The 16,936-nt window shown below is 36.4% G+C and overlaps 5 protein-coding genes across 5 annotated transcripts; 3 read left to right on the forward strand and 2 right to left on the reverse strand.

Moving 5' to 3' along the window:
- Positions 1–55: 55 nt before the first annotated feature.
- On the forward strand, positions 56–861 carry EV154DRAFT_498745 (transport protein particle component). Its single transcript, XM_051600397.1, has 4 exons — positions 56–420; positions 483–575; positions 630–723; positions 784–861. The coding sequence occupies exons 1-4, from the start codon at positions 103–105 to the stop codon at positions 816–818; spliced, it is 540 nt and encodes a 179-aa protein (XP_051460855.1). The 5' UTR covers positions 56–102; the 3' UTR covers positions 819–861.
- Positions 862–3,127, reverse strand: EV154DRAFT_498747 (uncharacterized protein). Its single transcript, XM_051600398.1, has one exon. It carries the CDS (start codon positions 3,054–3,056, stop codon positions 879–881), a length of 2,178 nt encoding a protein of 725 aa, XP_051460856.1. The 5' UTR covers positions 3,057–3,127; the 3' UTR covers positions 862–878.
- Positions 3,128–7,632: 4,505 nt separating this feature from the next.
- EV154DRAFT_415149 (4-aminobutyrate aminotransferase) lies at positions 7,633–9,133 on the forward strand (the record flags this gene model as incomplete). The annotated part of the gene is made up of 4 exons (XM_051595641.1): positions 7,633–7,684; positions 7,752–7,908; positions 7,974–8,494; positions 8,556–9,133. The coding sequence occupies 4 exons, from the start codon at positions 7,633–7,635 to the stop codon at positions 9,131–9,133; spliced, it is 1,308 nt and encodes a 435-aa protein (XP_051460857.1).
- Positions 9,134–11,200: 2,067 nt separating this feature from the next.
- EV154DRAFT_549138 (Dolichyl-phosphate-mannose-protein mannosyltransferase-domain-containing protein) lies at positions 11,201–14,369 on the forward strand (the record flags this gene model as incomplete). The annotated part of the gene is made up of 10 exons (XM_051604851.1): positions 11,201–11,484; positions 11,545–11,620; positions 11,681–11,757; positions 11,817–11,965; positions 12,016–12,121; positions 12,182–12,341; positions 12,409–12,592; positions 12,652–13,254; positions 13,315–14,027; positions 14,130–14,369. The coding sequence occupies exons 1-10, from the start codon at positions 11,303–11,305 to the stop codon at positions 14,367–14,369; spliced, it is 2,490 nt and encodes an 829-aa protein (XP_051460858.1). The 5' UTR covers positions 11,201–11,302.
- A 71-nt stretch (positions 14,370–14,440) lies between these two features.
- Positions 14,441–16,114, reverse strand: EV154DRAFT_498755 (uncharacterized protein). The gene is made up of 7 exons (XM_051600399.1): positions 15,930–16,114; positions 15,817–15,874; positions 15,643–15,756; positions 15,319–15,584; positions 15,215–15,267; positions 14,882–15,141; positions 14,441–14,828 (listed from the first exon to the last, which is right to left on the reverse strand). The coding sequence occupies exons 1-7, from the start codon at positions 16,097–16,099 to the stop codon at positions 14,526–14,528; spliced, it is 1,224 nt and encodes a 407-aa protein (XP_051460859.1). The 5' UTR covers positions 16,100–16,114; the 3' UTR covers positions 14,441–14,525.
- Positions 16,115–16,936: the final 822 nt, after the last annotated feature.

Here is a 16,936-nt window from a genome sequence, read left to right on the forward strand (position 1 = left end):
CTTTCATCATTGAAAGTATTTTGTGACGTATTTTGGAATTAAAAAAAATTAAAAGGTTTGTGCATTTTCAGATTTTCGTTCTTCTTTCGTTTACTTTATATCATGGCATCTCCATACACCGATGAAAGCATCAATGCCATTTCGCCACGTCTTGTCAGCGAGACATGTATGGATTTGTTCTTAATAGAGATGGTAGACACCATCTGTCGAACAACAACAGCGGAAACCGATGGTGACAGTGACGCTATTTTCTACAAACTTGAGACATTAGGCTATGCTGTAGGTCAACGTTTAGTTGAAAGATTCACAAAGGAACGACCACGTTTTGTAGATACCCTTGATGTTGTAAAGTTCATTTGTAAAGATCTTTGGACCATCATGTTCAAAAAACAAATTGATAATCTCAAGACAAACCACAGGGTAAAAAAGGGAGATAATTGTGGCCGAGAAAAGTATACTGATTAACACGAAATTCAATCTAGGGTGTTTATGTATTACAGGATAATGGATTTCGATGGTTTATGAGAATGTCAACCGATGTTGGAGGAGCTGATTCAGCAAAAAAAGCGATGCCTGTAACGTATTTAATTTAGTAAGTAATAAGGGATATACTAATCATGTATATGTAGTATGTTTGGTTTCCCTGTGGCATAATTCGTGGTGCTCTTGCCAGTTTGGGTGTTCCTACTGTTGTCGTTGCTGAAACTTCTAATCTTCCTCAATGTAATATAAAACTCCGCGTCCATACAATGAGCCAAGCTAATTTTTATTTTTTTATTTCAGGCACTTTCCAAATTAAAATTGTTAAGCAGCAATAATACCTCAATAATAAAAAATAAAATAAGATGTACAAATATAAAGAAATCCAGTTTCTTTGTTTATTGATTATGGTTATTTAAAAAGTTAAAGGTACCCATTCTAGCAGTACCTTCGGATTTGGAAGGTTTGTTTTCCATTGTTGTAGAAACGTTTTTTGGTTGGGTATTATTTCTCCAGAAGGAAGAATGTGATTTATGTGGCACGGGAGCTGGTTTGCTTGTAGACGAGCTAGGTGTCAGCTTTGGTGAAGATGTGTTGGATGAAATCGGTGATTCTGTATCACTATTATTGGTTTGACGCATACGAAAATTAGAAAGTTTCATTGACTTGCCTGGTGTAGGAGGCGGAGACTCTGTCATAATGGATTTTTGCGATGGGGTCCTATGATGCTGTGGTGGTGTGTTAAATGAAAAATTGGGAGTATTAGACCGGGGAACAGATCGGACAGAGGGTGAAAACCCAGGCTGGTTTTGTTCGTATTTTTGTAAAAACCTGGATGGCTGAGGTTCGCTTCTTGTAGGTTTGCTGACCATAATGGGTGGTGCGGGGGTTTTTTCCATCTTTTTCTGGCGTTGTATCAATTTTTTCGCGTTTAGTAATACGCGTAATGCTCGGATTTGTAACGAAATAGCGTTAGAGAGGATAGCGGATTCATAAATCATGGATGCAGTTTGAATATTAAGCATTTGATGTAAGGCATGAACAGCTAACTCTTTTAGTCTTGGAATTTCAAATAAATCGGCGAGAAACAATAACCTGGCTAAAATATGAGGTTGATGCTGCTGGGCTGTCACTAAATGGTCCGTATATATAAATTGTAGAAATGCAACTAGTACGACATATGTGTCAGGAAAAGACATTTCCCTCTTATCTGATTCAAGTATTTCCGAGTCCGTTGATATGATAGTAGGTTGAGGAGAAAGAATAGGCTCTAACAGTTGGCGAATTGCAGGCCATCGCTGAGCAAGTATAGCTGAGTTGACTAAAATGTGCTGACCATCAGTAGTAATCAGTTTCAGATCGGATAGTGCCGGGTCCTTTAATAAAGAGAGCCCAAGGCCCTGTCCAAATGCGCTATAAGATGGTCTTGGGGGCTTATAAATACCAAAAATTTCGATATTTACGCAAGCCAAATGTTCATAACAGTTTACTCGGTCTTTGTAATCATCAGCCATTGATCTATCAGGATGTCCAAACACCACGAACCGATTGGTATTTTCGCACAATAGACCTTTGAGCCATGAGCCTTGTGATAACACATTTCCTGCCTCGATTTTTGTCCAAACAAAACTTGTCATATCCAACGCCCATATTTGATACTGCTGGCTTGTCGTAGATAAATGGGAACCTGCTAAAATAAATTGTTGGCCGCACATAAACGCAGTAGGGAACCTTAGTGGTGGAGGCAGTGAGTTGCCTAGCGAAATACTTTCTGATTGATCTTGCATTTCTACAAATTCGTTTTGGTTATTCACCTTCCACGAGTGTAGTTGCCGTGTCACATCACTTGTGCTGAAGTTAGTATATGTATGGATAGTTATTTCTGTTTCCTGAAAGGATGTTGTATCTTCGAAGGGTTCAGATAGTAAGTCCATGGTAGGGGAAAATGGTGGGGTCAATTGAATCGGTGTAACTGCTACTGCCGCTGACCTGTAGGCACCGTATTGAAATTGTTGGGTTGAAAGTGGTGGGGAGCACCATATCTTCTTTTTAAAATCGTAAACACAAATATCATTCAAGTACTCATTATTTATATCTTGTCCTCCCATAATAATTAATCGATCTTTTACGAATGATGATATGTGTGCATAACGACGTGCGGGTGAATTATTGATTGGTGGATATTCCCACAGTAATGTTTCCGTGTTTAAAAAAAACAAGTCATTCAAAGCTACCAAATCTTCTCCATTAACTGTTTGCTGAACACCCATACCTCCATAGAATAATATATGGTGTTTTCCATCACTATTTGCTGAATGAAAATACCGTGGAACAGGTGCTGTAATTTCAGGATTTGTAGTAGTCCATATTTTTGTCTTTGTATCAAGTATGTACAATCGATTGGATATTTGGCGAGTTGACTGTAATCTGCCACCGAAAAGGTATACTTTATATCCAACCAAGGTGGTAGTTGCTCCAATTAACAATGGGGGCACAGCCCCTTTTGTTTTGTGAAACTCTGTAATAAGGTCAGCAATCGATGTAGCTGGAGGAGCATTGTTAGTTGGCACTGCCATAGTAATAATAATAATAAAAAAAGTTATATAAAAATTGGGTATCTGAAGAAAGAAAGAAAAGAAAAGAAAAGTAAAGAAAAAGGTAAGGCGATTGATTTCGCAACAGGTGTCACCGTTTTGATACAAAATAGGTTGAGGCCATGCGTGTAAATTAGGTTGTGTCACTAAACGTTTTTACCTTAAAAACCAACGTGCCTTTCAATTCGAGTGCCGTCTTATCAATTTATTATAAGCAGCTGTTTTCTAAAATAGAGATTAAGTTTATAAAATGCACAGAAGGATAACTTTTTGAAATGGCTAAGTTTTATATTCCAATTAGTAAAAAGAAGAGAGTTGATATTAAGCTTTTCGGCAAAATAAATTTGCAATAAACTTATGAAGGGTTTTAAAGTACGCCCATTGACCGACGAACGGGTTTAAAGGGACCAGCGATCTAAGAGACAACATAACGTTGTCTTCAAATGTTACACATTTCAAACAATCGAGACTTTAGAACTCAAAGTCGTACGAATGCAGGTTAAAAATAAAGACCTTTCCATTCTGCTTGAAAGGTGGAACAGAACCGATGTGCATTGCCACGTTTGTACGTACTGCAGCAAAAATTCCATGGCCGAGAAATACTAACAAAACTTGACGCAAATTCATTAAAAATAACGCTAGATACTTCATATGGAATTTTGTTGTTGTTAAATGATATCATTATGGGATCAATTCTTCTAGATTTGTCTATTTAAGCGATAGACCCAGTTGTTTAATTTCAATAAACAGACGATAAATTTTTAATGCTGGTCTCAAATTTAGTCAGATTAACCATGTATTGCAATACCGAGCAGCTACTGATCACAAATATGCACGAATTCATTAGTAAGGGTCTCCGCAAGCTCCAGTCTACAGATTACGGATTTATTCTAAACGCGGCAATAAAACAATAGTTTGGGGGTAATGCATCGTTTATATACTGTAAAAAGAAAATGACAGCAAAAAATTTAAATAGCTTCAGACACACTAACGTGTGTTCCACTAGATAATTTAAAAGGGAATAGCACAGACGTTGAGATCGAATAGTTTTATATTCTTTATTGATCAAACAGTTTTCGTTGAGTTTAAAGTTGGAACATTCCTTTCTTTTCTTCAAGAGTCGGCAAGTTGCGCGCACGTACTTAAAAAGAAAGCAGAATCATGCATAAACGTAGCAGCTTACCTAAGCAACAATATACAACGATTTTGATAAAATGCTAAAATGCTCAATATTTACTATAAATCCGATCCGAAATATTGGTAGCTTTTTTGATTGAATGCAACTCTTGTTGATAATTACCTTTCGTATTACTTTTGACATTGTTCTAGATCAAATAAACAGCTAAAAAAAAGCAGACATTATATGGGCACTGAATTTATTGAAATCAGTCTTTTTCATTCTCTCGGTTTCCTAAATTGCTGTGTAGCTTATAAGCGCGGTACAGCAATTTACATATAGCCGAAATTTTTTTCGCTTGACAATATGCTTTATTTATGTAGTAGCATATGTTAAAATTAATTACATGTAGCATATCTTTCTGATCCATTGAAAAATATATATAGTGATACTGAGGCTGTATTTTCCGTGCTTAGCTTACGTTTTAGACGTCTATTTAGGCAATTTCGGGAAACCAAAAAGACGGCCCCTTTTTGCAGTAAAAAAATGAAAAGGTATAACATCCGGATATACCAGTATATAAGTACATCGATAGTAACACTAAATACAATTGAGATATAGCCAAATTTAATGAAGTAATACAGTTGTATTATACCGGATATTCAATAGTACAAGAGCGATAGTTTTTGTGCGGAATAATGTTATATCATAAACTCGAGATTATTTCAATCTTTGCCACGATGTCTCCCATTATAAATTGTGTCACTTAATTTCGGCTTCTTTTAAGCAAAAGCCAGTATTATTCTTCGATATAATTCAATCGTTTTTTTTTTTTTTTTTCTTTTTTTGTTCTTCTTTTGACCATGCCAAAATTTATCATACGATTTTTGAATATACATTTATGGATTGAGACTCACGTGGATTTAATACAAGTCTGCTCCGTCGCTGATAGATTCGGACTTTGTATACACGTATAGCTGTAACAAACATCCAAACAACCCTGAACTCATCATAAGTATTCATTTGACAAACTTTTATTTTTATCAGTAATTATTGTAAGATACCTATCAAACAGACGGTTAAAAAATCCGGTACGAAAGTTTAATTTACCAGTTACTTCAGTAGAATTATAATATTCCTTTTTGTTTCTACTTCAAATAAGTGTATCTGAAGTGCTGGTTGTGTTTGTGTAAAATATTTCACATTTGAGTTATATCAAAGGAATTTCTTGTTTTTCTCAAAATGGGTCGGGGACTGAGAGTAGATTCATTTTTTATAATCACGTATTATTGTATAAACGTAGCTAACAAAACAGCTAAAATACAGTATGTAATTGATCGCTATGTGAGGCCCGATTTGATGTTTGGTCCCAAACACAATGCTAGAGTCTAAGTTAACTCTTGTAAGCTGTGTAACCTCTTAGTAAAATGTCTAAATATCCCATATACAACCTAGCTTTGAGGTTTCCGGAGGGCTGTAAATAAAGCTAATAAGCGTTATCAGTAATGCTTAAAACGTGATCTTTAAGAAATTTTTTGAGGCCATTTTATATAGATGATTCATTCAAGAGACAAGAGAACATATTATAGTATATCCTATTCAAAAAAAAATTTGTCAAACCTTTGATGATGGCAATCTATTTAAAAAAAAATGAATTGTGATCCCTTCTTAAAAAAATTATAGGAGAATGTCTTCCATTATATAGAGTTGCGTGAACCATATTAAAAAAAGTACAATTTTTAACACATTCAAATGGACTTTAATATCCATTTTTTTATGTAAAAATATGATTTCTGTAGGTGCGTGGAAGTAGTGACCCGACTATTACGTATTATTTCATTAGAATCTTAACTTAACAAATCCCCTTACACGTCATATTATAAATTTAGTGTGCAAAACTATCCCCAATCTATGGCTTCAGTATCGTGTTCCCAAAGAGGGGCTCTGATGAGAACCATTCTTCTTCCCTTCTTGTCTCTTTATTGGAGGTCCCAAAAATTTTGGAGGTTGTACATAATGAAGACCGGTCATTTTTATTTAATGGGCCCAAGGAAGTCGTGATGTGGCCGAACAGTAAGATGTGTATTACCTGAGACCAATTTCTATTCTGAATGTACTGTGGAGGCACGGTATCATTTTGCTTGATTTTTTAAAGAAATTCCATGATATTAAATAAATCATAACTATGCATAAAATACCCAAACCTGTTATCTTTAGTTGAAAAATCCTTTTGTGTTGTGCCAAAAAGATATTAATTTAGCCTGTCATGACATAGAAATTTGCTTACATGGCATACAAAATCTTTCTGGTGCACCTACAATGAGAATATTACATAATAGTTTAGCGCACTCTTTCCACGCACGTACAGAGGACATGTTACGTAATGAAAATACTTCAAAGCCCGTTTTAGGTGTGTGAATAGGCGCGTCAAAAGACAGAAATATAGGCTAATTTGGTGTACATAAAAGTGGTTGCGCGGAGGGTTTCTGGGTTACTTTAGCATCTGTTCTAAAAAAATTTAACACATCACACATTACAAATGTATCTATTGAGCGGCTGAGATCTTAAGCCTGGGTGTATTGCTGTTATGAAAGCATAGCTATTAGAACATCGCAGTTAAAGATGACAAGCTCGAACATCAATCGTATTCACAAAGACAAAATCATCTTTCGTGACATCAACTTTTAAACAGACGCGTCTTAAAAACATTCACACGATTGATATAACAAACTACATGTCGCAATAACAAAATTAAGCTTCTTAGGTTTAATGCGTTATTACGTTCTTCATTGTCTGGTATTTCTAAGAGTTTTGATTGATAAAAGCCCATCAGCATTGATAGCAAGAAGTTTTAATTGTTATCGTGTAAGGAAGTGAAAGATAAGAAAAGGTTACAGGGAAAAAAGGTTTGCTGTTCCGGTATCAATGCGACCCACACACAATTAAAACTCCATCCCAGTCTACACACGTTAAGTGCGTATCACAGATCTATTACACATTTTCTTCGAACCAATCAAACATTTTCGATAGACCTTGACAAGGATGTGTACGGGTTGACAGAAACAATATTATTACTTATACGGATTTTATGTGTTTACATGCCTTATACGGCTCATGTATCGACAACTCAATTACAAATACTATAGCAGCCAATGGACATATTCCCACGAAGCCAAAAAGAATAAAAAATATCTGCATGTTATATAAACACGCTTTCTTCTCTCCCTCTACCAACCATTACCTTTTTTCTCTTACCCCCAACTCTTTATGATCGCTTCAATTTTACGTCGATCCACCCAACGCTACATTTCTCGCGTTCCAAGCAGGCCTTTGGCCACAGTTGCCTCTCCTACACTGGAAGCCGTTAAGCAATTTTTTCCTGATGAACCTTCTCATCCAAGCGTTACAACAGCTATTCCGGGTCCTGCCTCTCAAAAGATCATGTCTCGATTAAATCAATATCAAGATACACGTTCTGTTTTTTTTGTTGCCGGTATGTAAACTTCTTGGTCCCCCAAAAATCCATGTTTACGTGTACTAAACAAAAGCTCTCGTTATAGATTTTGCTAAATCAAAAGGTAATTATATTGTGGATGCAGATGGCAATATCTTGTTAGATGTTTTTGCGCAAATCGCTTCTATTCCTGTGGGTTACAATAATCCCGCATTTTTGGCTCTTGGACAGCAACCTGCTTTTCAAACTGCCTTAGCCAACAGGTAATAAACAAGATTGAGTAAAGGGGGTGGGGGAGATTTACTAGTACTAATATTAAAGAAACTAGAGCTGCACTCGGAGTAAACCCAAATGTTGATTGGGTTGATTCTGTTGAGCAAGCCTTTATGGCCGTCGCACCCCAAGGTATGGATAATGTTTTTACCGTCATGTGCGGATCTTGCGCCAACGAAAATGCGTTCAAGACAGCATTCATGTATAAGGCAGCCAAGCGAAGAGGTGACCGTGACTTTAATCTTCAAGAAATTAATTCTTGTATGAAGAACGAAGCTCCAGGATCTCCAGATGATATGACAATTCTCAGTTTCAACCAGGGTTTTCACGGAAGATTGTTTGGATCCTTGACAGCTACTGCTAGTAAAGCAATTCATAAGTTAGATATTCCTGCTTTTGACTGGCCCAAGGCTACGTTCCCTCAATTAAAGTATCCATTAGGCGAGCACGTTGAACATAATAAGCAAGTTGAGGCAGCCGCTTTAAAGGAGGTTGAGGAATTGATTACCAAAGCTAAGAAGCCCGTAGCTGCAGTTGTGATTGAACCTATTCAATCTGAAGGAGGTGATAACCACGGTAAAGTAAAGACTTTTTTTAGAGAAAACAAACCAGACTAAAATAAAATTATATTTGATAGCCTCACCTGACTTTTTCAGAAAACTTCAATCAATCTGTCAAAGTAATGACGTATTGTTCATTGTGGACGAAGTGCAAACAGGAGTTGGTGCGACCGGTACATTCTGGGCCCACGAAGCTTGGAACCTACCTAGTCCACCTGATATGGTTACATTTTCCAAAAAATTCCAAGCCGCTGGATTTTACCTCAGTCCCCGTCTTCGTCCCGCTCAAGCTTATCGTCTTTACAACACATGGATGGGAGACCCAGTAAGAGCTATGCAAGCTGCTGCTATTGTACAAGAGATTAAAGATAAAGATCTTTTGACCAACGTACAAGAGGTTGGTAAGTATCTTCAGGAGAATTTGACAGAGATGACCAAGTATACACCCATCAGTAACATTCGTGGTCAAGGTGCCTTCATTGCTTTTGATTTACCTGATGGCCAAAAGCGTGATACTTTTCTGTCGGACATGCGCCAACGAGGTGTAAATATCGGTGGTTGTGGTGATCGTACAGTTCGTCTTCGTCCTATGTTAACCTTCCAACGCCCTCATGCTGACATCTTATTGGACACCATGAAGGATTCTTTTGCATAAAGATTTTTGTAATTGTAAATAATAATAAAGGAAAAGAGCATTTTGATTACCGAGCACAATTAAAGAGACAAGTCTAAAAATGGTTGTTGTGGTAAATGAATTAACAAGTTCACCATAGCGAAAAGCTTGTCAATACAGTTAGGCATAGAGGATTGCAGAAGTATAGATTCACTCGCTGTGCTTGTTCTAAACAAAGGACAAAACTCCCGTATTCTTCTGCTAGGTTTTCAAAAAAAAAGCTACAAATGTATTTGCTTCATATATTCAGATGTTAATGAAAAATAAAAGATATCATTGTTAATAGCTAAGCGAGGCCTTGGTGTTGAGAAATAAAAAGAGGAGATTCATTTAGAAACATATAGATCTGTATCACAAATAAAACGACATATTCAAACATGTGTTTCCCATTTTAACAGTTTGAAAATAAAGCAAAAATTGGTGTAGAATACGCGAAGTTATTTGGCACAAACCCAGCTAGCATTTCTGTTATAAAGAAAAATATGAATGACTTGGCAGATTATAATTGTGCCAAGGAAACTCATCATTTGGATATATCCTCCCATTTTTGTAATTGTTTATGTTTCCATGCTGTCTAATTGATGAGTGCCGGCCAGTATACGTTAAATTTGGACAAACGAAGCTTCTGAAACTCGTGTTTGGTAAAATGTGCACCATATTCCTTTATACAGGAACTTGGTCTTGGTATTTCCCTTTTTTTTTTTTTTTTTTTTTTTTTTTTGTCAGGGTCCTTATTATAAAATTTCATTATGTACGTGATAAAAAAAATGTTAAAATTTGGGGCAATATTATTATTAAGTGGTAACTTACTTATAATAAGATTATTTTTGAGATCATTAGCATTGATAGAGATAATTATATTAGCATGTAAAGTTTAAAAGAAGAAGGAAGGGAAAATAATGATAATGATACAAAGTAATTTTGTTTTTGTTTTTTTATAATGATAGTCGATAGATTTAAAGGCGATCCTTCTTTTTCTCATCAAAAGTGAAGGCAAATTCCTTAGAGCGGTGAGACTTGGTATGGACTTGATTATAATATAAGACCTTTCCACCGAGGACATGGTCCATCTCTTCTAAAGACTTACCCTTGGTTTCGGGATAGACGAAGAATGAGCTACCTTATAGAATAAGCTATGAGGCTTGCATAAATTTATATATACAAGCTCGAAGACAAGTTCGAAGACAAGCTTGAAGACAAGCTTGAAGACAAGCCCGAAGACAAGTTTGAATAAATTTATAAAGACAAGCTTGAATAAATTTATGAAGACAATATATTGCTGTCTTTCATGAATATAGTGTTATGCATAAAAATATAAAAAATTAAAAGAAGAAGAGATTTGTTCAAGTGATACCAGAGTATCGTCCGCATAAACACATAGTCGTTCTGATTTGGCTGTATATGGAGTATACTCAAGTAGTATATGTGTAATACTTGAACTTAAAGTAGCGAAAACCGGGGGTATTTCTTGTGGGGGATGGATGAGTGACAACCTTTCATATTTTGGATCGTTTATGATCGATTTTAAAAAAGGATCGAATGCTTTGTCGTAGTCTACGGTTCTGTTAAATAGCTGCTGTAAGATGATCTTAGATGTTTACCTGAATGAAGGTGTCAAAAATCAGCCCAACGGTGGTGTTTATAAGAGCAAAAGGGTAAGAAAAGGCGGTCAGTGCGGCATGCAGAAAATATTTAGATATTTAATCGGGATCTTTTTCTTGATACAGAAAAAGGCCGATACAATCGTAACTATCACAGCAATAAAATGTCCAGGCACAAAACCAAGTTGTAGGCAAATTGATTAATCGGGTAAATATTTTATTATCTGTGTTGACCAGAATTTTAAGTGGGTCAGGTCTCCTTCTTGGGTAGGAGAACTATCTATGTTTGCAGGAAAAATCAATTTGTCGACGCGTTTTTAATGGTAATAACATTTAAATTGCTAAAGTAAAAATCAAAAAAGACAAGTTTCAATATTCCATAGGGTATAGAACCAATTAATATATTGTTGCTACCTCGACGCAAAAATAACGTCTTTATTTAGCAGGCGCGGATATTCAAATGATGATTTTATTTTTGGAAGGTGGGTGAGTTTCACAAAAGCGGACAACTTTATTCTTGTATTTTCTTTCTTCTCTTTCGGTTACTGTTATGAAATTCAAGACAGAGATCCGACAGAGAAAATCTGCACCTACAGCGGCTCTTACTGCTGACAAGGAAGACACCAAGAAAACAGTAGTCAACAGCAACAACAATAACCTCATTGCAGCTTTATTGTTTCTAGTGTCATTGCCTGTCCGTTTTAAAAATGTGGCCTTACCTGCTCAAGTAGTGTAAGTCCAACTAGATCATGGGAAAGCTCTATGTGTGCAATTAATTTATAGCTTATATAGTTTTGATGAGGTCCATTTTGGAAAATATGCTGCCTATTATATTAGACGTTCCTTTTTTTTCGATGTGCATCCACCTGTAAGTAAATTAAAAAATCTAAAAGAATTCAAAGAAAATATTTATTCTTTTGTTACACAGTTGGCAAAGCTGTTGATTGCCTTTGTTGCTTGGATTTCCGGGTTCAAGGGAGATTTCGATTTTGCAGAGATTGGAAAGTAATGTATATAATGATTCGGTTTAATTTTCAGTCACTGACTCTTTTAATTTTTTGAAGTGTCATACCCGAGAATGTACCTTATGTCCAGATGCGTGCTTTTGGAGCGCTCTTTGGAGCATTAATTGTCCCTCTTTCTTATTTAACAATTCGTGATGCTGGTCATTCTAAAATTGCTGCTACATTAACTGCCTTGGCAATTTGTTTCGGTAACTGAATAGGTTATACAAAACCACGTTTTTTTAACTTTTTTTTTTAGAAAATGGACTGATTACAAACAACAGATTGGTTCTTTTAGATGCCTACCTTTTGTTTTTCATTGCATTCACTGTATTTTCATGGAATAGGTTTTATAACTTAAAGAGGTAACAAAAAAAGACAGTAAAAACCAAAGTAGTTAAAATTTTAAAACCGTCCTTTCATAGATCATTTGACCGGAGTTGGTATTTTTGGCTACTCTGTTCCGGGATCGGATTGGGATGCACTGTCAGTACTAAATGGGTGGGTTTGTTTACCGTTGCCACTATAGGCGTATCTACCATAAGACAACTCTGGAAAATATTGGGTGATATCACTGTAACCAAGGTAAATGCATGCATTTTAATAGGCCACTTTTCATTTCTGTGACTAAAAAGTCATTACCGTGTATTAGCGTTTATATGCACTTCATTTCTTTAGCAGAGCTATATGTCTTATTATTGTGCCTGTATCCATTTATATTGGGTCATTTTATATTCATTTGTCAATTTTAGATAGGTCTGGACCTGGAGAATCGTACATGGAGATGCAAACACAAAATGAGTTGAAAGGATATTATCCCATTGACACACCTCGTCGTAAGATTTAATACTAAAAAGTGATTGATGCAGATAAATTAATTGATATATAAAAATAGCTATTGTCTATGGCTCTATTATTACTATCCGTCATCTCGAAACAACAGGTGGATTCCTTCATTCTCATAAGGCTAATTATGCTGAAGGATCTCAGCAACAGCAAGTGACATTATACCCTCATCGTGATAACAATAATTGGTGGAGAGTGTTGAAATCAGATAATTCTGAAGAACCCAAAAATGACTTATTGGCTAGTGACAATACGACCTGGTTACAGTACGTACGTGCTGGTGAAACGATTCGCCTTGAGCATGTTGAGACTGCGCCTCTTAAACTCCATAGTCATGATATACCCGCTCCTGTCACGGACACAGATTACAACAAAGAAGTCAGTGCTTATGGATTTCCCAACCATGAGGGTGATGCCAATGATAACTGGCTTTTGAAGATCGATGAGGATAGTCGCATACCTGAAGCAGGTCAATTTCTTCAAGCTCGTCGTAGTAAGTTCCGTTTGATGCATACGTACCAAGATTGTTATTTGTATGCTAGCTACGAGAGACTTCCTGATTGGGGGTATGATCAGCAAGAGATATCTTGTATCAGTGAGGCCTTAAAGCCTAAAACTATGTGGCAAATTGATGAATCTCAAAACCCTATGTGTACGTATTTAAGTTTGTATACATATCTACTATTCAGACGCTCATAGTTATTTTTTATAGTGCCAGAAAATGTTGTAATGGAGCCTGAACACCGTCCCGACTTTCTCCAAAAATTTCTTCGCTTACACAAAGCCATGTGGACTATTAACAGTGAACTCACTGAGACACATCCCTTCGAATCTCGTCCTCATGAATGGCCTCTTCTCTTGAGCGTCATTTCGTTCTGGCAAACAGAAACCAATCAAATTATCTTGCTTGGTAATCCTCTTGTTTACTGGTCATCTACAGTTGCCGTCTTGACATTTTTTATCTTGTACGGGTTCTTTCAATTACGTCAAAAGCGTGGCTTCAAAGACTCTTTTGGTGGCCTTCGTGCGTATTACGAAACCTCTGCCGGATTCTTTGTCATGGCCTGGACTTTTCATTATCTTCCCTTTTTCAAAATGGAGCGACAATTGTTCATCCATCATTATATGCCCTCTCTTTACTTTGCTGTCTTGACTTTGGGCGTCGGTTTCGATATATTATTGAGACGATTCCCTCGTGTCATGAAGTTGGGTGTCTTGGTCTTATCGAGTGTTTGCCTTATTTATACATGGTGGGTCTACTCACCTCTTGCATACAGTGGCGAGTGGTCTCTGGCACAGTGCGAAAATGCATCGCTTCTAAAGTCCTGGGGTTTAAGCTGTGAGACATATACTCCTTTGGGATCCCCTGAAAGATTAATCATGGAAAACGTTGAAGTCACTACTAAAGAATCCGAGATTGTGTATGTAGATGAAGAAGGAGAGCGCATAACAAATGAAGACGTTCATCAACATCATATATATGATGATATTGAGGAGGATGATGATGAAGATGATGAGGATGATGAGGATGGAGAGGAAGAAGATAAGGCTGAGGACAGCATTCCCATGCCTACAGATGCACCTGAACCGCCCGAATACGAGCCTGAATTTATTGATGGAAAAGAAGTAGTATATGAAGACGATGACGAAGATGAGGATGAATGGCCTAGAACCATCTACGGTGTAGATCCTGACGCAGATGAAGATGATGAAGTAACACCCTTGACGGTCCGAAAAATCCCCCTTACTAAACATCTTGATTTATAAAGAACCAATGTACATACATAACCCTCAATAAAATTTAGATTTTTCATGTATATAGGGAAAAATAAAATATAAATTTATATATATGTGTATAAATGATATGTAAGTATGAATGATGTTGTTGGTACAAGTTTTCTTTGAAAGTCTAAAGGATTGTTTTTACCAATTACTCCACTCATCATCCGAGTCAGCCGATTTCTTTTTTGTGGAGGAATTGGCTCTGGCACGTACACTAGCAGAACTTGTTGTACGGTTGTTTTTAGCAGGTGGTGTTGAAGCAGAAGTCGGGGTTAAGCGTTCTTGTGAGTTCAAGTTGGAACCAAAGAAATCATCGTCGTCGTGGGTATCTGTGTTGTGAGATGACTCCATGCCCGAATAACGTAACGAAGGTGTTGATGAACCAGACACTGTATTGTACGATCCTCCGCTATAAGAATTTCCTCCCCCTCCATACGAGGTATTCTACATTTATACTCAGTACAATGCCTAATATCTTACATTTGCATAAATTTTACCTTGGGTTGTGAAAACGAATTCACATAGTTGTTTACATTATCTCGAACTTGGCCTCTAAAATTGGGATCTGCTAATTGAGCAGCTGCAGGCTTTACGTATGTATCATTCGCATAACGCCCGAGTTCTACCGCAGCTTTACCCACATATGAAAGCAAAGACCAGCCCTTCTCAACTGCAACGCGGGGATCATTGATGATTTCGCGAAGATCAACATTTCCGCCCCCTCCTCCTCCTCTTGATGACTGATAATCATCGTCAACTGATAAAATGAAATATTAGACATACAGAAAAGGAGGTGAAGATAAATAAAAAATAAAAACTGTTTGGCTTACATTGAGGATTTCCAAAACCTGTAAACTTACCTCCCTGATTGGGCGGTAAGCGACTAAAAATAAATAAGTACTTTATCATTTATATAAGTGTTAAAAAAACATACTCTGATCTTGATTCATTCGCATTACCAAGTTGAGAAAAGTATTGTTCGTTGCGAGCTTTTGTACTTAGTTCTTCCGCTCTAAAGGAATTAGCACTGTTATTGTTGCTCTGGTAAGAGTCACTACCAAACCCACCCGACAAAGCTAAAGAACTACTGGATCGTTGTTCAGTGGATCCAAACCGACCCAAGGTGCGAGTACTGTTTGTTGTTTTTGTTCTTAATGAAGGGGTGGGAGTCCAAGGACGGCCTTCTGCCTCTGCTGACAGCTAAAATAAAAAAAGTTGAGGAATTTTGTTTTCCAGATTTATTTACATTCTTGTTTACCTTGTCGCGATATAATTCAGCACAGTGGGTATGATACTTTTCACTCATGGGCATATCCTTGGTGTAATCAGGCTGAGAATCGAAAAAGACCTTTGCATTTCGATTACCTCCCAGCTATCGAATTTTTTTGTCGCATTAATAAGTCTGAATACAACATTAAAATATAAATTATACCTCCATCTTTTTCAATTGGTCGTCAAACCACTTATCCATCGTAATGGAGCGCACAAAACTAGCACTAAATTTAATTCTTCTGATTTTTCTAAGACACACATATAAACATATACCTTATGTGGACTCCAAAAGAGCGATGCACACCTGAACAGTCCAAGCAAATAAAAATTCCATATGAAATACTTGCCCATTGTGGGTTGGGTGCTCCACAATCAAAGCATGTCTTGTTATCTCCTGTCCTTTGGATGTCGTTTAGTTTTTTCTTGTATTCTGCTGCCGACATTTTACTTTAAGAATGTATAAAGAAAGAAAAAGAGAATGAGAAAATGGAAAACAAGGGAAGGAATAACACCCTAAAATCATGAATTCGAATTCCGTTCCAAGGATCATCTTTTTTCCCATTCTCGCCTTTTATTTATTTTTTCATCTGAGGAGTAAACAAGTATGTTTGTATCACAGGATTAGACGAAAACAAAAATTTATTTGAAACAATGCGTTGACCTATAAAAGTCGAAATACAAAAGAGCGATACAGAAAATAATAGCATGTCTAAATTGAGCTTCCTTTAAATAAATGGGGGAGTTCATATCCATGGAGTCCATCTTTTAAAATTCGATAGATGTTTTTGGAAGCATTGGTATCTCATTGCCATAGCAATAGCTTTATTAAAGTGAATTTTATTTTACGAATAACACACGAGACTAACATTTTCTCTATTAATAAAGGTTCTGTTTCTATATACCACAATTCCGCCTTGTTAACACTTTCTCATTACATTGTATAATTTAATTGAAGCATTTTCTAATGGTACATATATACATGATAGCTTTCTCTGTTACTCGATCTAAATTATTTGCGCTTAAAAAAAAAAAAAAAAAAAAAAAAAAAAAAAAAAAAAAAAAAAAGGGCGTACATTTGATATAATTCAATAAAAAAAAATGAACGTGTGACACATGTTAAACATATAGTCTCGACAAACCTGTTTAAAGCATGCTTTTTATCTTATGCAATGCTCTTTTTGGCGTTCACTTTGGATTATTTCATTGACGTTTTGGTGCTTTTCATCTACATCGTCCGATTCTACAGAGCTGTATCTATAAAATAAAAACCCTGATTTGAG

This window comes from Mucor mucedo (assembly GCF_025094135.1).
Source record: "Mucor mucedo strain NRRL 3635 chromosome Unknown EV154scaffold_17, whole genome shotgun sequence".
In the NCBI taxonomy this organism is placed as follows: Eukaryota; Fungi; Mucoromycota; class Mucoromycetes; order Mucorales; family Mucoraceae; genus Mucor; species Mucor mucedo.